The 25,872-nt window shown below is 45.0% G+C and overlaps 1 protein-coding gene across 1 annotated transcript; it reads left to right on the top strand.

Moving 5' to 3' along the window:
* The first annotated feature begins 785 nt into the window (after positions 1-785).
* On the top strand, positions 786-25,317 carry Ccdc25 (coiled-coil domain containing 25). The gene is made up of 9 exons (XM_050152285.1): positions 786-951; positions 2,377-2,424; positions 7,221-7,260; positions 13,429-13,480; positions 14,471-14,546; positions 15,432-15,535; positions 15,689-15,891; positions 19,600-19,645; positions 23,922-25,317. The coding sequence occupies exons 1-9, from the start codon at positions 924-926 to the stop codon at positions 23,949-23,951; spliced, it is 627 nt and encodes a 208-aa protein (XP_050008242.1). The 5' UTR covers positions 786-923; the 3' UTR covers positions 23,952-25,317.
* The last annotated feature ends 555 nt before the right edge of the window (positions 25,318-25,872 follow it).

Below are 25,872 nucleotides of genomic sequence, written 5' to 3'. Positions count from 1 at the left end.
TGTTTGGTCTGACTTGTTGGAGCTTGTTGGAGGAATTCTGTTCGAAATGGACTCTTATAATGTTTATCAGAAATAAGGAAAATTAACAACTGAAACCTAGATGCCATGGAGCATTCTGGGAATTTATAGCAAGAGGTTCTGAAGTGAAGAGGTTTGGGATTTGTCCAGTCTGGTGGGTAATAAAGGGTAGACATTAGATTTAAAGGGACAATAGTCTTGAGTCCAAACTCCGGTATGCACACTACCTCTGGAAAATATCAATAACAATTCATTCGAGTACCTTCTATATCCTGCCCTTGATGCACAGCCATTTATTTAATTGTGACAGGGCAAGACCGTGCAAGGTTCTTCCAACATCTTGTTTTCTAGCTGAGGCCATTTCAGATTTAACTAGAGTTTGATGGTGAATCCCAGTGGAAAATTACCCACATCTATTCTGACTAGTTTAATCAAGCCAAAAGGAAAAACAAAACAAAACAAAACAAAACACCTCACATAAATCAAGTAGTGGAGGAATGAGTTCATTTAAAATTGAATTGGCCCCTACTGAGTGTCTTCGGATGTCATGGGAACAGGAACCTGTAACTATGAAAGAGGCCGTTTTTGCATTCGTGCAGCCCCTGCTGGGTGGAGGGGAAGTCAGAGAAAAAGCAATTTTTCCTTTATGGCCTCAAACAAGATGTGGTTTCCTGGCGCTATTCCTTCAGCCGGCCGCTAGGGCGCAATCCTCCGTCACGGGGACACCCGCCAACAGCCTTCCCTTCGCCAGGACTAAAGATGGCGCCGACAGGAGGGCGTTGTGACGGCGATCTCACGTCCGCCGGAAGTGCCCGGAGGAGAGCCTGGAAGCCGGCTCACCCTCGCGCCTGTGGGCTCGTGAGCTTCGCGATTTGAGCAGGAGTTGCCACTCTTCTACCAGGATCATGGTGTTCTATTTCACCAGCAGCAGTGGTGAGTGATGCCGCACCCTCCGGGGTCCTGTCCCCGCAGCTGCCTCCAAAACCGGGATTCCCCAGCCGCCGCTGGGCTTGGACCTGGTCCTGGAGCGCATCCTCCCGCGGGCGTCTGTCCCACCGCCTTCTGGGTCCCTGCGCGGCTGTCCCTTCGGTTGCCTGCTGGTCCTCTGGTCGGGGCCTGGGGAGCGCCGTGGGAATGCGCCCCCGCTCTCCTTACACCCGGGAATGTTCACACCCCCACTTGACAGACCCTCGAACGCTGCCGGGGCTCGGGAAGTGTGTGGGTTCGCCCTAGCATTCTGGCAGCACCCAGGAGGAGCGACGTTGACCAATGAGACAGGTGCCAACAGCTGTCTCCTACAGGAAGAGTACCTTGCCCTTCTCCGAAGGGAGGAGCGGGAGTGCCATGGAAAGCAATAGAAGGACTAGAACGTCAGTACAACCCCTCGCCGGGCAGACGTGCTGTCCGGTTGACATATGGTAACACTACTGAGCAGGGTCTGGAAGGCGAGAAAGTGGTGTTTTGGTGTCCAGGAAATGCTGTGTCCGTATTGTTCTAATCAATCTCTGATTAGCTCACCTCGTTTAAAAAAAAAAAATAGCTTTGACTCTCCCAAGACACCTTTTGAGACCTAGTTCCCACACCATGATTTAAGTATACATTTTCTTTATCCCCTTAACATGACTTAACACCGCTCTTCTCTTGTGGCCTGCTCGATCTACAGGGCAGGTCTGTCTTGTCTTGTCTCCTAAGCTTATGCCTTACTCGTAGAGCGTAGAGCGGCAGTTGTGTGTTGGTTTTTTTTTTCCCCCTTCTGGAGACAGTGAGTGGCTCAGGCTGGCTTCAAACAGGGACCCTCCTGCCTCAAGCCTCCCTACTGTTGGTGTTACTTTCTAGGTCCCCCAGTGTGGAGTGATGTTCAGTATTTGTGTACTTGGTACTTGTTTATTTTTGAGACGGGACCTAATTATACCTCCCTTGCTGGCCTAGAACTCACTAGGTAGCTCAGACTGGCCTTGAACTTGTGGTTGTTGCTCATTAGCACTGAAGAAGGCCAAGGTGTAGGACTGATCTGGGAGTGGCCGTTAAACTTTATCCTGCTGTGAAGGAACAAATCAAAAGCTATTTCCCTGAAAAGGAGAAAACAAACCATTCAGCAATAAGTATTGGCAAACGTCATTTTTGGGGACGAGATACTATTTTGAGGGCAGTAGGCCTATAATGCTCTTGCTATGGTTTAATTGTGTCCTGCTGTTACCGGTTACTTGAAAGTATAAAACTTGTTATTGAAGGATATAAGAGCTGATGGGTAAGTCAGGTGTGGCTTGCAGCTCCTTATCAGAGCCTTTGACACTTGGGTTTCCTGTGAAGCAGGTTTGTTGGTGAATTTAACTAATTGTCTTTTTGTTTCTGTTTCAGTTAACTCATCCACGTACACCATCTACATGGGAAAGGATAAATACGAAAGTAAGTTTATGAAAGCATTTGATTTTGAATTTGCAGGCAGGTGAGTGATGTTTGTTGCGTTTACGGTTTTTGTTATTAATTTCTTCCATTCCTTTTGGAAATTATACTTGACGAACAACAATTGGCCATATTTTTTGAGTCCATACACACATTGTGAGGGGGTCCGATTGGAACCCATAGCATATCTGTCACCTCAAACGTTGATCATTCCTTGTCGGTTAGAGAATTCAACATCCTGTCTTCTAGCTACTTTGGCCTAGACTTTGGTAACTGTATTTACTCTGCCACCGAATAGCAGATGCGGTCCTCTCTGATTATGGTTCCACCGGTTGGCCGGCCTCTCCGTAGCTTTCTCCTCTGCTTGTCTTACTCCGCTGGGTCTGGTGTGCAGCTTAGTTGTAGTTCATGTGCCTTATGTGACTATAATTCCAGCGTTAGAGGGGATGGTGGAACTGAGGGCCTCGTGAACACTGATGGCAAATACTGCAGCTAAGTTACATGCCAGACCCAGTTGAGCAATTGTTTTCCCTTGAGACAAGCTTGCACTCTATAGCTCAGGTTGGCTTAGAACTCATAGCGATCCTCCTGCCTCAGCCCCTCGTATGCTGAGCTTCTGCACGTGAACCACTGTGGCTAGCTAAGTTGACCTAAGTGGAGAGAGCACAGAGTTTGCTCACAGTGTGGAGGTGAGGAAGGCAGAACCTCAGAGGAACTGGAGAGGGTATCATTCCTTGAGATGGAAAAACAGCTGCTTTCTTCCTGGAGTAGAGCGAGGGTTCAGACAAGACAGCTGTGAAGTCGTACCAGCATCAGCTCCTTAGCAAACACGCTGTGGTTGTGCAACCTCTTTGGCCCTCAGATTTCTTAGCTATGAGAGGCTCATGGACTGTAGCTACCGCAAAAGGTTGTCAAGGGAAGGACCTGTGGAGTGCCTAACCCCTGTGAACACTTGTTAGCTGGTTGAGAGACTACTGGAGCTTCTTAAGCTCCCAGATGCCACTCCCCACCTTGCTTCTCTAGGAACACTGTCCCTGGGGCTGGGTGCCACTACCTCAGTAAGTCTGGAGAGCTGACTGGTCGGTCGCACTGTATAGGTGTTTAAACTTTTGGTACTCCTTGTCTATTTTTCCTGTTTCTTACAAGAACTGTTGGTGTCTAGTCAGGTGCAGTTTGACATTGATGGCAGTTAGAATCGGACAGTTTGTGTGCATTAAAAGAGGCACACATACCATTCTTCAGTAAGAGATATTTGCCAGTAATTTTCATTTTTAAACAAGATAAAAAAAATGGTTGCCATAAAGCAGAGCTGGTACGATTAAAAGTCTGTATCATGAGCTGGAGAAATGACTCAGAGGTTAAGAGCACTGGCCGCTTCCAGAGGCCCCGAGTTCAATTCCCAGAAACCACAGGTGGCTCACAAGTATCTATAATGAGATCTGGTGCCTTCTTCTGGTGTGTGTATACATAATAAAGAAATCTTTTTTTTTTTTTAAAGTGTATCATTATGAAGAGAGAAACAACAGATAAAAACAAAATAAAACAACACAACACATTTTGAAGCAATTTTTCATTGTAATGAATTTATGGCTTTGACTAAGATGTGACCTAATGGTGACGTCATCCATACTACATGAATACTTGAGTTTTAGGTTATTCCTCATAGCCCATAATATCACTGATTATTTTCACTTGACCCCCAGCATCCTCCTGGTCTCATGAAGGAAAGGATGCTGTCTGTTTCCCTGTTCTACAGTGAACAGTAAGCCACCACTATAGAGCCATAGTTATTTAGAGTGGATAGGAACGCAAGTCTGATGCCAAATATGGTTTACTTTCTGTTGTGCGAAGTTTAACTCTTTTTAGTTTTGTGGGGGGTACCACTCAGCTCCCAAATAAATCACCTGTGGAGGCTTATTCTTAGATATGAATGCACAGCCTTAACTTGACTTGTTTCTTGCCAGCTTCTCTTAAATTATCCTGACTCCCTTTTGCCTCTGGGCTTTTTCCTTTTCTTAGTTCTGTATATCTTCTTTTCCTTTTTACTCTGTGGCTGGCTGGGTGACTAGCCCCTGGCATCCTCTTCTTGTTCTCTCGTTGCTCCTCCTTTCTCCTTCTATTTATTCTCTCTGCCTGCCAACCCCGCCTATCCTTACTCCTGCCTCACTGTTGGCTGTTCAGCTCTTTATTAGGACCATCAGGTGTTTTAAACAGGCAAAGAATCACAGCTTCACAGAGTTAAACAGATGCAGCATAAACAACAGTCACACACCTTAATAGTTTCCAACATCTTTCTACTACATCAGAGGTGGAGCCTGAAACTGCGGCTTCTGGGAAGCACTTATAACCCGGCTGCTGCGTGAGTAATGCAGGTTTTGCACTGTATAACTGGGGTGCAGGGGGCAAGACATTCCCACCTGTCTCTCTCCTCCTTCTGTGGTTGTCTTCTCTTCACTGAGGGCTTATGTTTGGGGGGCCTCATTCCAACCTCCGTGAGGAAGACATTGGTAGGACTTTAGCTCCATTCAGGTGTATACACACAGACATACAGACATAACCAAAGCATTGCATTTTGTTGTGAAGCTAAAACTGCTCTGAAATGTAGGGCATTTTTAAAGTGTAGGCAAAATGCAGTGATTTCTAGCACATGCTGTGGAAGGGATGGTGAATGGGGCTTGAGGCACTGACCTGAGAAAGGTCTTGTATTTGTAGTAGAATTGATGCCTAGAGACACACACCTCGATGAGCATCTGTTTCCACAGCCCTGAATCTGATGTCTAGAGCCCTCTTGTGTTTTGTGTTATTGTGTATGTATAGAATATTTGCTCATCAGGAAACTTTGGAGTTGTGTGGAGGTATCGGCCCTTCCAATTTATCCCAATAAGAAAGGGAGCTGTGTTTTAAAGCTCCTATTGGGGATATGCCTAGTACCTCCCATTTATTTCTCATAGCCCTGCAGTTTCTAAGCAAGCAGTGGATAAAACCGGAGTGGAATTTTTAAGACAGGTATTTTCTCTTCTTAGCCAGCAGGTGGCCTCAGCCATACATAGCACACTTAGAAATGTTTTGCAACTAATATTTTCCCTTACTTATTTGCCCAGCTTCCCACTCACATAGTAAATTCCTGATGTCTGCCAGAAACCTCCTGGTCTCTACTATCACCAAGTGCCCACTCCTATGAGTTGTATATATCTTAGCCAGTAGTAGGCTATTCTTTCTTAGATACATCTAAAATCTTCACATAGGAATCCCATGGTTTCCTTGAAGTTCTAACCAGTACTTACCTGCCACATGTACAGCTTAAATATCAGCTAATAATATAATTCTTATAATAATAAAAGTCAGGTCCTCACCTCTAGTAGCTCTTTCATCATGCTCCCAAAACTCTTCCTTGTAACAAGTCTTTCTCTGTCCAGCCAGATCCCAAATAATGGCACAGAGACTTAGTAATTATGAAAGCTCAGCCTATTTCTTAGGCTTGTTTCTAACTTGCTCTTATAACTTAAATTAACCTATTTCTATGAAGCTTTGTTTTACCATGGGCTTTTTTCTTTTCTTGTACTCAGTATGTCCAACTCCATGTCTCATTGGCATCTCCTCTGTGCCTCAGTTATCTCCTCCTGCTTCCTCTCTCTACCCAGAAGTCCTGCCTATACCTCCTGCCTAGCTGTTGGCTATTCAGCCCTTTATTAAACCGATCGCAGCAATGTCTTTACACATTGTAAATATCCCACAAAACTCACTTCCTCCCAGAACAATTCCTTTTCACACTTTCAGCTCCTTTCTCTGCTAGTTAGTTTCCAGATATGACTTTTATTTTCTTCTTAAGCATATTTTGTCCATAATATTCTTAAGTATACAATCAAAGATTTGTTTGTTTTCTTTCGTTGACACTGTTCTAAGACAGGGCCTTACAAGGTCTCACTAAGCTGACTTGATCAGCCTTTTAGTCCAAGATGTCCTCAGACTCACCATCTTTTCTCAGCTTCTCATGTGTATGCAGCCATACCCTGCTGAATTTTCAAGGTTTTTGTCTATCTGTCTGTACTTTTGAGACATGTTCCAGGCTGGTCTTAACTTTTTATGCGGCCAGGGATGACTTGAACCTTGATACTCTTGTCTCTACCTCCCAATTGCTGGGATCACAGACTGTGTGAACCACACTCGGCTTCTGTGGTGTTAGGGATCAAACCTAGGGCTTCGTGAACATTAGGCAAGCAATGCAGCCACTGAACAGCCAATGTGTCCCAGATCACGATGATGATGATAATGATGTAACCCACTGTTTTAAAGTTTGAACAAAATCATTTTAGCATTTAAGCATCCCAGCTGCTGAAGTTTTTTTCTAGTATTTGTTTCATTCAAAGGAAACATCTTTGGGCTTTGAATTGGAAGTGTGACAAAAGCCATGTAGTGTATATTGTCTGACTGTAAAAGCTGTCCTTCTTGGGGCTAGAGAGATGGCTCAGCAGTTAAGAGCACTGACTGCTCTTCCAGAGGACATGGGTTCAAATCCCAGCACCAACATGACAGCTCACAATTGTCTGAAAATGCAGTTCCACGAGATCTGACACCTTCACACCAATGCACATAAAATAAAGTTAGATAAATCATTAAAAAAAAAAAAAGCTGTCCTTCTTTTCAAGCTTCCTAGTTCTGCCACTGTTGTCTCCTTTAAGGAAGAGGAGAAAGTGAAGGGGTATGGGCTGCTTTTCCCTTCCCAACAATAAAAATCCTGGATATTTCCACTTAACAGTTTTTCTTAATTTCTTTTTCCATCCTCTTGTATCTTACTGTAGATGAAGATCTGATAAAGTATGGCTGGCCTGAAGATATTTGGTAAGTTGCAATTTTTATTCTGCTTCATTTAGGTTATCATTTAGATTTTTAGACATAACCATCTACCTGCCTCCTTTAATTAATTAAAACACCTCCTACGTGGTGTTTTGTTTCTAGCATTCATGAGTAAATAGCTGTGGTTTCCCTCAGTGCTCCACCCCTATGACCCAAGAGAAATGTGCGGGCTCCCAACACACCTTTTTAGCCACTTTCTTTTCCATGGCCATTTTCCACTGCTTATTCTGACCGTCATATTCTCTCTCCTGGAACCTAGTCTCAACCATTTGAGTGGAGTATCATTCTCCCTGGATAAGTTCTCAGGCCCTGTTTACCTGGCTGTAGTTTTTTTTTTTTTTTTTTTTTCTTAGCTCTTTGGTCTTTGGGGGCCCACCACCTAGCTTCCACATAAATACATGGAGACTTATTCTTACTTGTGATTGCCTGGCCTTAGCTTGGCTTGTTTCTATCTAGCTTTTCTTAAATTATTCCGTCTACCTTTTGCCTCTGGACTTTTGCCTTTCTCTATCCTACATGTCTTTCTTTCCTTCTTTCTCCGTGGATTGTGTGACTGGGTGGCTGGCCCCTGGTGTCCTCTTCTTCTCTCGCTCTTTCCTCTTCCTCATTCTTTTTATTCACTCTGCCTGGCCGCCCTGCCTGTCCTTTATCTTGCCTTGCTATGGGCCTTTCAGCTCTTTATTAGACCAATCAGGTGTTATAGGCAGGCAAAGTAGCACAGCTTCACAGAGTTAAACAAATGCAACATAAAAGAATGCAACACATCCTTGCATCATTAAACAAATATTCCACAGCATAAATTAATGTAACACATCTTAAAATAATACCCCACAACACTTAGTGCACATTTCTCAAGCGCTTAACTCTGCCAAATATTGTCAAGTGTCAATACATTTCTCAGCATTTATGAAGTACTGCTATCATACCTGTTTTACAGATGAGGGACAGAACAGGTCTGCACTGGCTATTACTGGCCCAGCCCAGGATCTCACAGGCACAGCTCAGTTTCCAAATCATTGATTCGCTCTCTCCTTAAGGGCGCCGTTCTTCTGGCTTCAGTTCACCGCACCCCCCACTCCCACCCCCAGACCCATTGCTGTAGCTCTACAGATCTCTTTCTTTTCTCCAGCTGTGGGCTGGAGAACTCCCCCTTATCTCCCTGGAGTGCTATGAGGTTAGATGGCCACTTTTCAGAAGCGCTGGTTCAGTTTTCAGTGAGGTGTGCGGCACTGAGCACTTAACAGGGAAGTATTGTATGGAGAGTAACTCAAGCTCCACTTGCTCCCCCTTACCTGCGGCTCAGAAGCCTCCACATATCTGCGGGGCCTCCCCAAAGGACCTCTTGGACTTCTACCTACTTGGTTGTACAGAGCTCTAGTTCATGGCCCTGGTGGGCATGTTCACCTATCATTCTAAAGTCCACACTGAGAACCAGGATGTAGCCGACACACAAGGAATGTTAAAGCCGTATAAAAACAAAAGCTGTTCCAGCACAGTGTCCTGGCTTCTCAGCTCAAATGCACCATCAGATGAGACCCTGCTTAGGGCCTGCTTAGGGCCCCTGCTTAGGGCAGATTGTACTGCTCAGAATTTCTGGAATTTGTGCCTTTCTTCAGAAGGCCCTATGTCTTCAACAGGACAACTCTTCACCTGCTTCGTGAACTACTCAGGTTGTTAGTGCTGGCACATAATGAGAGTTCCATACATCTACTGACTTCCCACTCAACTCACTTGCTGCCATCCTACAAACACCCCCTCGAAGTTTCCTCCCAAGGACTGCTTCCTGTTGTCTCTCCTTTGCGTGGCTGTTGTCCCCAGCTGAAGTAGTTCCTGTAGATGCCGGGCTCTCCGATGCACTGTCTGTGTCTGTTAGGCAGTTACCTGCTATACTTTTTGCCCCTTCATTTTTTTCAAGCTAGAGTTTGACTATTTCTATTTCAGGCTTCCCTGGAATTCACTGTGTAACCCAGGCTGCCTTTGAAAACACAGAAATTTCTTCTCTCAGTTTTCTAGGTGTTAGAATTAGAGGTACCATGTTCACTGATGCTGTACGTTAGCATACAGATTTGAGGATAGCTGCCTATGTAGGAAAGGTTACATATTAAAATATATCTTGAAAGACAGTTTGCTTGAGGTTTTTTTTTTTTTTTTTTTTTTTTTTTTTTTTTTAAGCTTGAGACTCACCAGGCTTATATCGACAGGTACCTAGAGATCCCTTTTGGCACCTTTAATAGTCCAGAGATTAATGACCAAAGTTCAGCACAGTTGACTTTTATTTCCAGAAGTTATTTGAGAACTCAGGGCTGCTGGAATAGCCCCGAACCTCAGGGCCCTGTTCCAGTTCCTGTGCTGTCAGTCCTGACAATCTGCCAGGGATTGTCCTGGACAAAAGAGTGGCCCTGAGCTCTTCTGCATTCTGATGTTAACCTGATATTCCCCTGACGCTGCCTTGGGGGATTTACCTGTGGCAGCAGCTGAGTCTGTCTGGTAAACCTTCTGAGGTTCCTTTAAGCAAAGACTCTTCTAGGCGTTAAATGAGATTAGAAATAAATCGGTTTTCAAGCGAGGAAAAGAGAGAAGTGTGTCTTTGCTACCTCCAGACTGCCAAATGCACAGTATTTGCACAGCCCTCCCTTCAAGAAACTGAGCCGCTCACTGCCTGTGCCTCTACACCCTCAAGTAACTGTTCCTTTATCGAAAATTCTAGTCTCCGAGTTAGTGAAGGGGATCAAGATGAGCAGGGATGGGAACATAACAAGGACAAGAGGCTAAAAGTGGGCATAATTTAAACTTCAAGTGGGCATCGTTAGGAACACTAGAAAGACTTAGCAAACACAGCAAGTTTGCTCTGAATTACTTCAAACCCTGCATTTCTGTTGGTCTCTGCCCTTTGTAACTATGTAAATGTAAGCCTGAAGAGACCGTAACCACAGAACTCTTAGAAAAGGAAGCATGTATTTGGACCTTACTTAGTCTCAGAGGCTTAGTCCATCATCATCATGGTGGAGAGTGTGGTGGCACACATGGCACTGGAGCAGTAGCTGAGAGCATCAGGCAGAGAGAAAGACTGGGGCTGGCATGAGCTATTGAAACCTCAGAGCCCACCGCACTGACATACCCACCACACTTCCCTATTCCTTTCTAAGAATTCCACTCCCTGGTGACTAAGTATTCAAATATATGAGCCCATGGGGGCCATTCTTACTCAAACCACCATTCTAGCCATGATACTCTCATGAGTGCTTATGAGTTCATACCTAAGTATGAACTCGTAGTATATATTGAATTAGTTTGATATTTCTATTGACAGCATTCCATATAGGAGACCTTGAAGAAAAAGAATCTGCTATAGCTACTGTTGCTAGTGGAAGGGCTCTTACTAATAAAGAGCTGCCACTAAGTAAGCAGAAGTCAGAGTGGCAGGTGTTCCTTCTCACTTGAGGTCAGTTCACAGCATAATATTTTCCTTAAGATTCTGAAAGGAGGGACTGGAGAGAGGGCTCAGAGGTTAACAGCACTGGTTGCTCTATCAGAGGTCCTGAGTTCAATTCCCAGCAACCACATGGTGGTTCATAACAACCTATGAGAGTTCTGGTACTCTCTTCTGGCATGGAGGCACATGGCGGCAGAACACTGTATTCATAATAAATATTTTTTTAAAAAAAAGATTCTGAGAGGAGAATGAAATATACAAAATTTCTAGATTTATAAAAGGGATTTTTCAGGGTACAAAAATGCCCAAATAAAGGTGATAATTAATATGAATTTTACATGGGAACGCAAATGAGTAAATTAACAGTTTGGAAAAACATGAATCAAATATTATGTAGTGTCCATTCCTGGCTCTCAGTAAACTAAGAAGCAACATGGATCATTTGCCTGAAGTCTGAATATTGTTCTGTATCCAGAACAAATAAGATATTTTGCTTCTTTGAGGACATTAGAAACAGCATAATCTTAGCCTTCGTACTGAATCATACTTGTCTATATCCTGTACCAAGTGGGGATGTATGACCCTTTAACACCTAGAATAGATGTCGAGAACAAAAAAAAGCCTGGGGAAGTCTGTAGGGGGTGCAATGAATCCTCCTTAGGGTTTTGTTTCTTTGTTTTGGGACAGGGTTTTACTAAGTAGTCCAGGCTGATTCTAAACTTACGACACTTCTGTCTGCTGGAATTATAAGCTTTGCCACTATGCTCAGTTTCCATAGGCTTCCTTAACCCTTGTTAGGGACAGCTCCAGCTAAAGTTAACGGAGTCACCGTGCCAGGCGTGTGTAGGAAGGACTGTCACTAATAAAGACTGTCACTAAACAGGCAGAAGTTAAGAGTAGCAGGTGTTCCTTCTCAGCTGAGGTCAGTTCATTGTTTGATGCTTGAATTCTTGGCCCATCTCTTTGTCAAATGAAGTGAGTCAACTTCATTTGATGAATTATAAGCATGAAAAATTCACATCAATTTTAATAGATTGCATTAAATTGATGGATAATAAGAACCCTGTCTTAGTTAGGGTTACTATTGCTGCGATAAAGCACCTTGACCAAAAACGACTTGGGGAAGAAAGGGTTCATTTCACTCCCAGTCCCATGTAACATTCATCATCAAAAGCAGTGAGGACAGGAACTCACACGGGGCAAGAGCCTGGAGGTAGGAGCTGATGCAGAGGCCATGGAGGAGTGGTGCTTACTGGTTTGTTTCCCATGATGCTCAGCCTGCTTTCTTATAGAATCCACGACTACCAATCCAGGGATAACCCCATCCACAATGGGCTAGGTAACTCAAACTCCCACTGACATGTGGCTCTACTCAGAATCCCCCACATCCATCACTAATAGATTTGCCTACAGCCCCATCTTATAGAAACATTGTCTCATTTGAGGGTCCCTCCTTTGATGATGACTCTAGCTGCTGTCAAGCTGACATAAAACTACCTAGTACAGATCCTAAGGAAACGTGACTTTAATGTGCTGTGGAGATATGTCCCACCTCATTCCCAACACTTAGGAGGCAGAGGCCGAAGAATCTCTGTAAGTAAAATGCTAGTACCAGACCAGCCAGGTGTTGACTGAGGTTTCTGTCCTACTAGGTCCCACAGCTGTTTAGTCCTAAATAAACACACAGAGATCTACATTAATCATAAACTAGTTGGCCTAGTAGCTCAGGCTTCTTATTAACTCTTATAACTTACATTAGCCCATAATTCTTGTCTGTGTTAGCCAAGTGGCTTGGTGCCTTTTTTGGTGAGGCAGTCACATCTTGCTTGCTCTATGTCTGGCTTTCTCTGTGATGACTGCAGACTGACTCTTTCCTCTCAGAATTCTCCTGTTCTCGTTGTCCTGCCTCTACTTCCTGCCTGGTTGTCCCACCTATACTTCCTGCCTGGCTACTGGCCAATGAGCGTTTTATTAAAAATAATACAAGTGACAGAGTAAAAGACCATTGGTCCCCCAGCAGCCAGAGCTATGTAGTGAGTCCTATGCCAAGAAAGAAGCGGTGCTGTGGGGCATCCTGACTGATTTTAGGACAGCACCAGTGCCGCAGAGACCGTGTCCACTCAGGGATGCGCATTGATGCCATTGTCTGTGAGTGGGGCTTGCTGGGGGATTGGAAGAATTCTAAGTCTGATCCATTTAATGATGTAGTCTGCTTAGCTGACTTTTCTAAATCTAAACTTGATCCTTGTTTTTGGTTGTTTTGCCAACGTTGTAAAGTTGAGATATCAGAAACCATATTCTCCTCTTCTCTAGACTGCAGTCCTGAAAGGCTCCCAGGTCAGCAGCAGTGGAGTTTCACTGACTTCTTCCATCTTTCTCATTGAAATTCTTTCCCTGGTTTTTTCTTGGCCTGTGCTTTAGTCAGGGGCAGCCAAATCTCAATTCTTCCTTGAAGCCCTTGGTCACTGATAGCTCTTTTTGTCACGTGAAGCTTCACTCTCCCAGGATGTCACTTTACTCTCTGACTCCTCTTGGCTTGGAGCCACGCCAGCTGCACAGCTCTCGGGTTCCTCTTGCCTCTCCAGGTCGCTGGCCGGCCCTTTGGAGATGGCGACACTTTTATAATAAGTCCCAGGGAGTACTTTCTTGGAGTGGGATGTTTTTGATGCAAGTGGCCGAGGACATGGTTGTTTTGCTAAAAGTGGTTTCCTTCCTTGCAGGTTTCACGTGGACAAACTCTCTTCGGCTCATGTATACCTTCGATTGCAAAAGGTAACGGAATGTAAACATGAATTCATGACTCTTTAGTGATGAGCACCATATATTCATAATTTTAAATGTAGCTGGGAATGTAATTTAGTGATTGATAGAGTACTTACCTAGCATGTAGAAGGAAGGCTCTGGGTTCACCCCTCAGACACCACACCACACACACTCCCCCACACGCACATACCACACACACCACACACACTGCACACACACACCACACCATACACACACATACTACACACACACCACACGACACATACACACATTATACACACACACACACACACCACATGACACATACACACTTGGAAATTATATAAGTTTGAAGCACAGTAGTGAGATAAAGTTATTTCAGCACTGAGTTCTATGTAGCACTTGTTGTCTGATGGCTGTTTCCTTAATCCCATGCCCAATAGAACCTGATTCTAAACTGATTTTCTCCATTGTCTTTGTATTTTTGGAAATAGCTTTATTTACTCAGATCTTTGTTTGATAGCAATTTCTGTAGAGAAAGTGGCATCTCTGTCATTTCTCCCTTGTGGTGGTAAATAATGGGGATCCACCACAAGAACTCGCCCTGATTTTGGCTGGGGGAAGATGGTCTGTGAGATGTTTGGGATCCAGAATTCCAAGGCGTCTCTTTCAAAGGACGGTTATAGGGACCTCAGGCAGGGAGACTTCTAGATGCCGAATGGGCACCATTTCTCCACATGCTTTCCAGAAAAGAAGAAGGACAAAAGCTCCTGGGCCATAACTGCAGTTAATATCTGCGGCATGGTTCTTAAAAGGTGTAAAGTGTAGTTTTCCCTGTTAGTACCTTCTCTTAGTTCAGGTAGCATCCTGTGTGGGCACTTCATTTTCAGTGTTCTGTAACCAACCCGAAGAGCCCCTGCTTGCTGTAAGCCCGTGTCCCACAGGTAAGAGCAGGTGCTGTGAGTGTCCCAGTGACCATCAGTAACCAAAGAGGACCATTCGGTTTATTTTATGTTGTAGGGAGAGAAGATAGAAGACATTCCAAAGGAGGTTCTCATGGACTGCGCCCACCTCGTGAAGGCCAATAGCATTCAAGGTCAGTTTTCCTATGGGTGTTTTCCGAGTCAGTGTGTACTTTTTCTGTGTCTGGAATGAAGTCCATTTTAGCAAGCATGCTGTTGATTTTGGCATGCTTCTGAGGACCCCAGAGGAGAAGGCTGAGGAGGGGGCAGTTCTGCTGCCTGTCAAGGGAGTAGCAGCTCATCTCCCACTCCTCAAGTCCCGGCAGCAGTGCAGTGCTGGTAGCTAAGGAGGTGTGTCCCGTGGCTCCGCTGCCATCGTTTGTCATCAGATCTTAACATTAGAGGGGTTTGTTTCAGGTTTTCTTTTTTAGAGATTTAAATGTAATTTTATGTGTATGGTGTTGTGTTTGCATGTGTGTCTATGCCATGTGAATGTCTGGTGCCCTTGGAGCCCAGAAGAAGGTGTCAGATTACAGACAATTGTAGCCACCACGTGGGTGTTGGGAATTGAACCCGGGTCCTCTAGAAGAGTTTCTAGTGTTTCTAACTACTAAGCCATTGCTCCAGCCCCTTGTATTGCCAGGCTGGCTCTCGGAAATCCCAGGCTATAGCTGTATATTACTGGTTACCCATTACTGCCTCAGAGATTCCTTCTCTTGAAGTCTAGGGAGACTCCCTTGTTTCTTTTCTCTTGAAAACTATGCACATGGTAATTTTGTGTTCAATTTTGGGGAGTTCTTGGAAGCCCCTGATGTTAGTTGTTTACCCTTGCTTTTCCCACTGTAACACTTTGGCTTCATGTTTGACTTTCCACTTGTCTTTCGTGCTTTGTGACATCGGAGGTGTCAAGATCTCCAATCTCAAGCCTTGTCCGGGATGGGTAGGTGGTGTTTTGCTGTGAGTGAGGGCTACGCCACTCGGTTTCATGTTTCCTGCCTGAAGACAGTCTCTCTCGGCAGGCTGCAAGATGAACAACGTTAATGTGGTATACACGCCTTGGTCTAACCTGAAGAAAACAGCTGACATGGATGTGGGGCAGATAGGCTTTCACAGGCAGAAGGATGTAAGTGTTCATGCCACCACGGGAGGCGGGGCCCGGCTCCAGGCTGACTGTGATGTTCCTAAGGGTGTTACACTGGGTGAGGAAAGCCCAAGACTTGCCCCTCTTAGATGAGAGAAAAAAGGCTAAGTACTTTCCCCCTTACCTCCCTCAAAGGTAAAAATTGTGACCGTAGAGAAGAAAGTGAATGAAATCTTGAATCGATTAGAAAAGACCAAATCGGAGAAGTTTCCTGACCTAGCAGCAGAGAAAGAAAGCCGAGACCGCGAAGAGAGGAATGAGAAAAAAGCCCAGATTCAGGAAATGAAGAGGAGAGAGAAAGAAGAAATGAAGAAGAAACGGGAAATGGATGAACTTAGGTATGATGGGGCTGTGGCCTTGCTGTTGGCTGACACAGGTTATCCCCGAGGGCTCTGCTCACAGATTTTCTGGTGGGAGGAGGGCACATTAAAGCTCCAAGTGTTGAATGTGTTGTCCTTCACTGTAAGCCATTGTGAGCTTTCCTCAGAATCCGGTCTGTTGAGAAGGAAAAGGTAAGGGAGTGTGTAGTCTTGCGCAGCTGTGCCGTTGGGACAGAGACGCGAAGCTGACTAACTCAAAGCTGTTTCCACAGCCTTTTCTGCCCTTAGAAAGTTGAACATCGTTAGTGTGATGGGGCCTGCTTCAGTGCCTTGCAGTTGTAGACAGCTGTTAACATACAGGTTGGCTCCAGAAGTCTCAGTGAAGGTGGCCGTGAGAACGCTGACTGTATCAGTTTTCTGCTGCTCCATAACAGATGGCCCCAAATTTAACTCCTCAAAGAAAAGGACAGACTGAGGAGTTCTGACTAATGCAAACAAGAAGTCGTCAGGGCAATTCCCTTCCGGAGGGCTCTAGAGGAGACTCCGGTTTGCAGAGGCTGCCCACATTCTGTGGCTTGTTGCCCCTTCTTGTGCCTTCTCTGCTTTAAGGATCAGACATAATCACATCATCCCAGGAATCTCCTTGTCATAACTGTCCCATCTGCAATGTGTTCCAGCGCCGTGTGCTTCTAGTCCTGTGTTCTCAGCCCTCCTAGTGCTGCGATCCTTTCAGACAGCTCCTGTTGCAGTGACCCCAACCATAAAGTTATTTCACTTTATTTGTTTATTATTTATTTCTCCTCTTTATGTAGTGCTGGGCATTGAATGAGGGCCTCATGCACACTTGGCGATTGTTCCATCCCAGAGCTCTGTCTCTGAGGCCCCTCTTGTTGTCCTTAACGGGAAGCTGTCCTTATAACTTGTAGCCATGGAACTCCTGGGTGTCTGTGGATGTCATTTGTGATATGTGCACCATAGTGTCTTCTAGATTTGTTTTCAGAGTATCTATAGCAAAAGTATTCATGGAAATGGGGAGAATTCTCCATCATGCAGTATAAACTCTGTCCCAGAGTTCAGCCAGTCCCTCCATTCTCACCTAGTCGTAACCAACCTTGTGAGCTGCAGTTGTGTGGCCCCTGTTTCTCTTGTGTTCCATCAGAGGCTGTGGAGGCAGAACCTGAGGCGGGGCCACTGTGTCAAAGGATAACAGCCTGTCAGGGCTTGTTCCACAAACTCAGTCCTTCAGTTTTTAAAAGTCCAGCAGCAGACTTTGTGCTTTCAACATTTTGTGGACTTGTTTTTGAACTTTTGAGACACAGGGTCTTACTGTCAGCCCAGGTCCTCCAGTGAAGCCTGGGGCTCCCCGCCCCCTACCCTGTAATCTGTACACTTACCGTGCTAGCGTCTCTTTAAGTTCTGTCTCTGAACCTTCTAGCCACAGATCAACTCTGTGCTGCTTACCTGCTTTATTTTAATTTTGTGTTTTATTTGTCTTTCTGAATTATCACATCAAACACTTAAGAACATGAAATCGAGTCTGCCTTATAGGCCATGACCAAAAGGCAAAAGCAATGATCAGGAAAATAGCGTTGGGTAGATAGCATATCCGCAGTGGGCCGTTATGATAGAGGAGCTGGGGGGTTTGAAACTGGGGAATGTAAGTTGGGACTTTGTAAGTGAGGCTGAATCTCAGGATGGAAGTACAGTGGGAAGTCACAGGCCAGTGTGTCATCAGCTTAAAGACATAAACGTGGTTTCCAGGCAGAGCTGTCTTCAGCAAGGAGTTTCACATGTGACTGGACAGCTGTAAGCGGTAGAGAGGAAACTGAGACCTGTGTAATTCTGAATCCATTGCCTCTGATGCAGGACCAGTGTCAGGGTCTTACACGAGCAAGTAAACCTGGAAAATGGTGCATTTAGTGACTTGGAAAGATTCACATAGTTACAGGTGTTGTGGGGTGTTTGTGGAGAAATGGGCTTGTAGTCAGGAGCAGCATATAGAAGGCATCAGCACAAAACCTTGGTTAGAGGACGACCAGTCTCTAAGAGGGGACTGCTCCACCCCTGCATTTTTATTGCTCATTACCTTCCCCCACTACCCCCAAGGCAGGGTTTCGAGGTAGCTAAGGAGCCAGTCCTGGTTCTTGCTGACCTTGGTCAGGCTGACCTTGAACTCCTTCAGCCTCAACCTGTGCTGAGATTAAAGAAGTGCACCACCACCGCCCAGTGTTCATTACCCTTTTTAAAAGACTGGAAATTGAACCAGGGGCCTTGTGCTTGCATGCACTCTACAACTGACTGAGCTATATTCCTTTAAAACATTTTTTTCTTGAGACACAGTCTCACCAAGTTGTTCAAGCTAGTCTCTTTATGATCCCCCTGCCTTAGACTCCATATAGTTGGGATCACAGAAGTACCACTACACCCAAACCCCTACTGCTGTCTGCTGTCACTGCTCTGTGCGCCCGGACTCCTCGTGTAGATTGTAAGTTCTGCAGAGCCTTGTGACCCCTTGAACAAGACAACATTTCGCATGTGTAGTTAGTCATTGTGTTATGAATGAATACATGAAACTGTATTCCCTGGTAGAATAATTCTAGAAGCTGGTATCAGAACTAAGGAGTGTGCTAGCCAGCCATTCTATAGGCTCAGGGTCCTTATATAGGAGGCAACAAAATGAAACAGGACCAAGGTCCCAAATATTTGGAATACTAGATCGAGAAGGCTCAAGGAACATGGAGCCAAGCCATGCAGGGGCCTTTTTTGCCTGTTTGTCTTCCTCCTGAGCATTGTGATGTCATCAAAGTCTCAAGCAGAGCTGGAGCAATGCCTTTGCAGGTAAAAGATTTTGTCCCCAAAACTTGACAAGCTGAGTTTGATCCTCAAAACTCATGGCGGATGAAGAGCCATTCTCTGACTCAGTGCGCATGCTGCACTTACATGCATACACAATGTTTTTGACGTTTCAAGCAATGATGAGGCTTTTGAGTGAGTGAGCCAGTTAATTTTTTGTGACACTATCTCACTCTGTAGTTCAGCATGACCAGGAGTTGGCTACTTGCCCTAGGCTGACCTCTCACTTGTGGCAGTCTCCTGTCGTAGCCTCCTAAGTGTTGGGTTTTGCAGGCATGGCTTGTGATTTAGTAAGAGCTCTTTGCCTGTTCAGTTATAGAGGGAGCCAGAGGCCGTGTCGGTGGAAGTTAAGTGATTGGCAGTTGTCCACACCACACTTGGACTATGATGTAGCTTGGACTATGGTGGTGACTTGGAGGTAGAGAAGATCTACCAGTGAGAGGCAAATTCCCTGGTGACGGGATAAGATCCATTTTGATGGTAGCTTGGGTTGAGGACAAAAGCTGAGAATGACTCCTGGGTTTCTGGCTTGAAGTGGAATAGACAGTGACGCCATTCTAGGCAACAGGAGAAAGAAATGCATTTCTTTTCATGGGGGATGTTTTATGTTGGATGTGGACCGAAAGTCTGGAAATGCCTTTTTGGCATCTAAAAAGGTGTTGGGGCAGTTGGGTTAAAAGGAGGGAGCCTGGAGCAAATGTGGCCTTCCAAAAGGCACTCTTGTGTGCCGCTTTCATCAGTGGGTAGTTTCAACAACTGGCTTCAGCCTTCAGCCAGTGTGGTAACCATCTGCGAGATGTGGGTTTTAGGGTGGTAGCTACCCATGAGCTGCTTATTGAGCAATAACCTCACTTTGAATCTTTTTTCTTCTAGGAGCTACTCATCACTAATGAAAGTTGAGAATATGTCTTCAAATCAAGTATGTTCACGTTTCTTGCTCCAATATTGTGTGTTGAAATACTTCACAGAGTCTTTAGTAACTGAGTTACTATTATTGCATTTCAGATTGCTTACCATCTAGCACACTGGGGGTAGATTTGGCAGGCCTTGCCTTTCTTCCTCGTGCTCTTGTGTTAATTTTGTATGGGTCACTGCACGGAAGCAGAGTCTGATGCCTCGCCTGCTGTGAAGGGCAGGCCTATTAGTATTGCACAGTATGTTATTCAGCTTTCTGTCACTTAACACAATACCTCAGATGATCCATTTATGAGGAAAGAAGCTTTATTTTGACTCAGGGTTTTGGAGGGTTTGGGCTATGGTCAGCTGCCCTGCTGCTTTGATCCTATATTAAGACAGTACATCCTGGTGGGAAAGCATGGGCCGGCAAGCTGTTCGCTGTGTGGCAGCTGGGAAGCAAAGAGGGAAAGAGGAAGAGTCTCAGTATCCTGTGAAGGGCGTGCCTCAGTTACCTGACTTCTCCACACCAGGCAGCACTTCTTAAATGTTCTGGAGAACAAGCCTTCAGCACATGGCCTTTTGGGGACATTTCCAGATCCAGACTGTGGCAGCCCCCTGCAGTCCACTTCCTTGCTCCTTTCCTATTTCCAGACTTTCAAATGTATTTGCATGTATTAATTTCCTCCACTAATGTGGCTATAGATTCCACAGCACAGTTCAACAGAACCAGAATTTTACTCCTTTTAATTAAAAATAAGTGTACCAAATACAGAGGTCATCTGTTTCAGCCTAAATAGCAACACCGATTTTTTTTTTCCATCCTTGATAGTACCAGGAATAAGTATTGACATGTTTTGGGTTTTTTGTTTTGTTTTGTTTGAGATGGGGTTTTGTTTTGTTGCTCAGGCTGCCATGAAACCCTCTTTAACCCAGCCTGGTCTTAGACTCTCTCTTCCTGCCTCTGCTTCCCAAGTGCTGGGATTACAAGCATCTACCATCACATTTGGCTCAGATCTGTATAATACGGTTTTAAAATGCAGGCTTTCCGTCTGTATTGTCAGGTATGTTAGAGACGAACTGCAAAGGCTGTTTACATGAAAATTATGTTAAACCTGTGTTCTTTAGTCACGCTAGCTTTGTGCGGCCCAGCGGCTACTTATGTCAGCAACAGTGAAGGACCTGCCATTAGTACAGAAAATTCTGCTAAGCGTCTCAGTTTCCCAAGTAAGGTTATCTTTTCAAACTCCTAGCTCAGTGTATGAATTGCATTCAGTAGGATTTTAGACATTGTTTATCTATCCAGTACCTATCCACGAATGTGTAAGATTGTATCTTTACTCCCACCTCTGTGAAGGACTAAATTTTTGAGTATCCTTTATGAATCAAGATGTATCTTTATAAATTATTTCTAAGAAATTCCAGACTCGCACCGTGTAGTCCAACAGGACCGAGTATGAAGTCAGGAGATTTAAACTGTCTCTAGGGTGAGCCTACTGCAGTTTTAGCCTTGCTAGGGGGATGTTGCTCAGTACAGAGACATTACCTCATGAGGTTGTTGTACCCTGTAAACAAGGGTGTGCCGTGAAGACCGTGCGAGACTCTGTCATGACATAGGTAGTCGTCCCTGGTCCTTACTGAGCGCTGAATTTGTTTAGCCCTCTGAACATTATTCTTGGCTTTCTTACAACGCAGAGCAGTTTAACATTAGGAGAAGTCTGTGATAGATTCCAAGTCCACTTCAGTTAAAACTAGTGCTCCAGCCTCTACTCTGCCGACTGGTATTTATCCAGACTTCCTATTTAGAAGCTTTCACCAGAAATCTGGCCTGTGTTTCAACCTTGTACATGACAGTCCTGTCATGGTGAGTCTTAACAGCTTACATGTTCCGGAATTGGAAGCACAGACATGTATGCGCACAGGCTTCATCAATCAGCTCTTGATTGAGGCTCTGGTTTCAAGGCCCTAGGAATACTAAAATCTGAAATCTGTAGATGCTCAAAACCCTTATAAAATGGAAGAATATTTTCATGTAACTTAGGTTTTCTCTCCCCATGTGTTTTATCCTGTGTTGCTATTTATACCAGTTGCAATGTAGATGCAAACAGTTGTCACAATTTATTGCTTAGGAAGTAATGACAAGCAAAAGGCCTGTGCGTATGTGTGTGGGATTCCTAAGTGCTTTCTGTCTGCATTTGGTTGGATTTTCAGACATAGACCCACACAGATGCAAGGGGCCATTGGTGCACGTGTATACACAATTACTGTCACTGAGAGCCCCAGGACTACAGTGTTCAACCAGAGACAAATGCTCACTGGTCCCCCTTCCTCCTGCTCTGTTACTTGCTGCTGTGGGTGAGGTGCTCAAATGGGAAGGCTTCAGTCTCCTTGTAACAGTTTCTGTTCTATTAACCATCTTGTCTTTAACAACCTGATTTGTAATGTGATCACTTGGTCTCCATTCAAAGGCTGATGCTTAAGTGAGATAGGACTGTGCAAGCTCATCTCTGTCTCTGTCTTTCTTCTTTCTCTTTTCTTTTTTTTTTTTTTTTTTTTTGAGACAGGGTTTCTCTGTAGCTTTGGAGCCTGTCCTGATACTTGCTCTGTAGACCAGGCTGGCCTTGATGGCCTTGAACTCAGAGATCTGCCTGTCTCTGCCTCCCGAGTGCTGGGCCACCGGCCACCCTGAGCTAGATTTTCATAAGAGCTTTTAGTCTTCTATTTAGCATAACCTCTTTTTATCTGTCACTTTTGTCCTTTTTGGTTTGGGCTTGGAGGCGTAGACTGTTGCTGTTACAGTCCTCTTGCCTATCAGTTTATCACTGGGTGACAAGAGGTGTAGCTTTGAAGCTGAATCATTTAGGAACTGGGGAATCTGAAATATAATAGTTGACCAAGGAAAGCCCTAGACCACAGACGTATAGTTAAGCATTCCTGTGGTCCCAGAATACCAGCCCGTGGGCGGCAGGAGCTCTGCACACATCTAATGCGTAGCCCTGGAGGGACTTGGCACCCTTACCTCCCAGGCAGTCTTGCTGACGGGGAAGCTGACATTTGAAAATGCACACTGACTCTTCCCGGTGTCTGATGCTGCTCTTGAAGTCCAGGACTCTGAGGCAGTCAGTCCTGGTACCCAGATTCCTGTGCTAATAAAGGAGAAGCTCCAGGCACAGCAGTTAAAGAGTTTGCTGCTTCCAGAGGTCCTGGGGGCACTGTTCCTGGCATCCTCATGACGGCTCACAGCCTCTTAAAACTCCAGTTCCAAGGGATCCAGTGCCGTCTTCTGACTTCTCAAGGGTTTCTGCATACGTGTGGTACATGCACACACACTCTAAAATAGTTTTTTAAGAAGGGGGAAGAGGAACAACACAGAGATGCTGGCTAAAACCAGCCTTTATAAAAACCACCATTTTCTATCCTCACCTAATATTTTCCTATCATTTCCAGCCAGGGTCCTTAAAGAGAACCTACATTGTGCCTCTGGCTCTTGGCAGTATTGCTGTTAGGCTGTAAGAGAGACATTGAAGCCAGTGCAGTGGCCAGTGCTGCCGATGAAAGGTGGCTGGGGCTGCACCTTTGTGTGGCCTGTGGGACTTAATCAGCCCTTTGCCTGTGCACTGTCGTGGTAAGAGACCTAACTGACTAGCTTGATTACTAGCTTTTGCTTGGCTTAAGGACTTTACCTACTAAAAAGGAGGAAAAATAATCAGCTGTCATGTGAAATCAGAAATTTATGAAAACCATGAGGTTCAAAATACTGGGGTTTAGGGCAGAATTTTTTTTTACTTTTATTTAATTTTTTTGCATATGGCAGTGTTGTTGGCTTAAGGAATCAAGATACTGTTGATTAGCGTACTTGTTGAGGATTGGTCCTTTTCTAAATTGTGTTTAGGGTATCTGGCGGGACATGAGCTGTGTTCAGAGAGTTATGTCACTCCAGGGAAACAGGTTCCCTAGCCCTCATCTCAGTTCCTCCCTTTTTAAAATTGAGAATCCATTCGAAATGCTTAGCTATTTCCTCCCCTTCCTCACCCTCATCCCACCCTCTACGAGTTGGAGTGGGCTTCCGTCTGCGGTAACTTGGGGGTTGTGGTAATGAGCATGTCGTAGGCTGTGGCTCTCCCTGGTCGTTCCAAGAGCCGATGACAGGGGGCAGTGGCGAGTTTGGTCATCTTCCTGCTACGCCCTGAACCCCGAGATGAGGAATAAGAAGAGGGGTGGTGGGCTAGCGTGCTAGTAAACGTAAGATACCGACTGACCGCCCTCAAGGCCTTCATCCTCTCACTTGTTGTCCCCCGCAGGACGGTAACGACTCTGATGAGTTCATGTGAGCCGAGCCAAGGACCCTGGGAAGAAGTGAATGTGCAGACCATTGCGGCTCTTTTGATTGCATCTATATTCTGAATTACAGAAACCAACCAACCAAAATTCTACCTTCATTCTACGTAGACATCATTCATTTTGGACCTTTTTTTTAAGTCGTTCCTTTTGCCGATGAAAAGAACAGATGTGTAATATAGTTGAAGAGAACTTACAACTTTAGGAAAAGAAAACTATTTTTGGCAGGACATACGTCAGTACCTCGTGAGGGCTGGCTGCCTTTGTTCTTGAGCTAGGCATTCGAGCAGACCAACTCTGGAAAGTGCTTCTATAGCTGTGGTCTGGAAACAGATGTCGCAAAATGCGTTCCCTATTTCTAAAATATCTCTGCTTCCATTAAGACTGTCGGTGGCTTCCTCGGGCCAGCACCCCTGATGTCGATTTCCTGATTAAAAGAAGGGCATATGAGTTTTGAAGACACCCAGTCCTTAAGAGTTGGATTTCAATATTGACAGGTTCTCTCTAGTTGATGTCAGAGTAGCTAGCCCAGCTCTTAGCTCACCCCTCAAGGTGAGGGCCCCAATCCTAGCATCGTGGTTACATAACTGATCTTAACTAACTTTAGGAACTTGTTACCTGAACCTCAAGTGACCCCGGCCACTGATGTGATAACCAGGCTCTGCCGTCATTTCTCTGCGTGGAGGGGGACAGGACGGGGTGCTCTGCCAGCAGTGGGAGTCATAGTTTGCCTCATTTTTCGTGACTGTATCATGAAACAAAAGTCCGCAGTGGATTGTGAGTTTTAGAAAGAATCATGCAGTTTCCTAGTCAGCAAATCATCTATCTCCTCACTTTGAAATGATATTTATTTTGAATTGTAACCGCAAAGTTGTAGGCTTGGTGACTTCATGTGGAGAATTGGTACTGGTCTGAGCCACCTGCTGTCCAGTTGATACATTTTATTATAGTGTTTAAGGGAACCCCTGGAGAGACCCAGTGGAACAGTGAGAGAGAAGAGAGAGCAAAGCCTGCAGGGAAGTGATGTGCAGATCATATTTAAATATGATCATACCACACAGTGCCCACAGCACTGGGTTGCTGAGCCAGCAGAAACGATTTCTTCAGCAAATGTACCGTCATCACTGAAGTACGGGCAGAAACAGAAGACCGATGATGCGTGTTACTCCAAGTTGAGCATGAGTTGAACTGGAAAAATTCCCTGAAGCATAACTCATTAGCCAGATTTGAGGGGGTATGGGAGCCAGACCAGAGGGTGTGTGTGTGTGTGTGTGTGTGTGTGTGTGTGTGTATGATGTTTAGACTGGAATTCTGTGATTTTAAAAAATTATAATAAAGTATCATTTTTATCAGAAAGGACATTGATACATGAATTCTTGGAACTTGTTTTCTATTTTTTTTTTTTTTTAAAAAAAGCAGCCCCCACCTCCAAGCTGGTTTGAGGCTAATTGTGCTGTAAAAAACTCCATTACTGTAGGTTCCTTGTGTGAACTCAAGGTCTTGTGCTTTTGAGGTAGGTCCTGGACCGCAGCCCTACCCCCTCAGGCTCTGCTGTGGGGCCTGCAAGGGTGACCTCCTTTCTCAGACCTGAGCAGGAGCAAGTGTGAACCGGTTGCGGGGCTGCCCAGTCCTGCAATTCCCTGTAGACATCCGGTTAATGTTTCAGCTCCTTGACACCTCATTGGGAGGTTTGCTGCCACCATTGCCTGTGTCCACTCTGCATTTGCAGAGCCTTGAACATACAAAGGGGGGAAAAGATCTCTTCAATGTCAGGTGCTGGGGTCTAGATTCTAAGTAGTTCAAAACTCCACTTACACGGGCTCAACATCGCTGGAACTCTCCTGAGTGCTCAGAGTTGAATGCTTAGCTTCCACCCCTTTAGCTCTTCTATGTCGATTGTCCCTCTCCTCTTTA

Source organism: Alexandromys fortis, unplaced genomic scaffold (assembly GCF_014885135.2).
Source record: "Alexandromys fortis isolate MF-2015 unplaced genomic scaffold, M_Fortis_MF-2015_v1.1 scaffold_75, whole genome shotgun sequence".
Lineage (NCBI taxonomy): Eukaryota > Metazoa > Chordata > Mammalia > Rodentia > Cricetidae > Alexandromys > Alexandromys fortis.
Note: the sequence above shows the minus strand (reverse complement) of the source record. Positions and strands in the feature narration are given on the sequence as shown.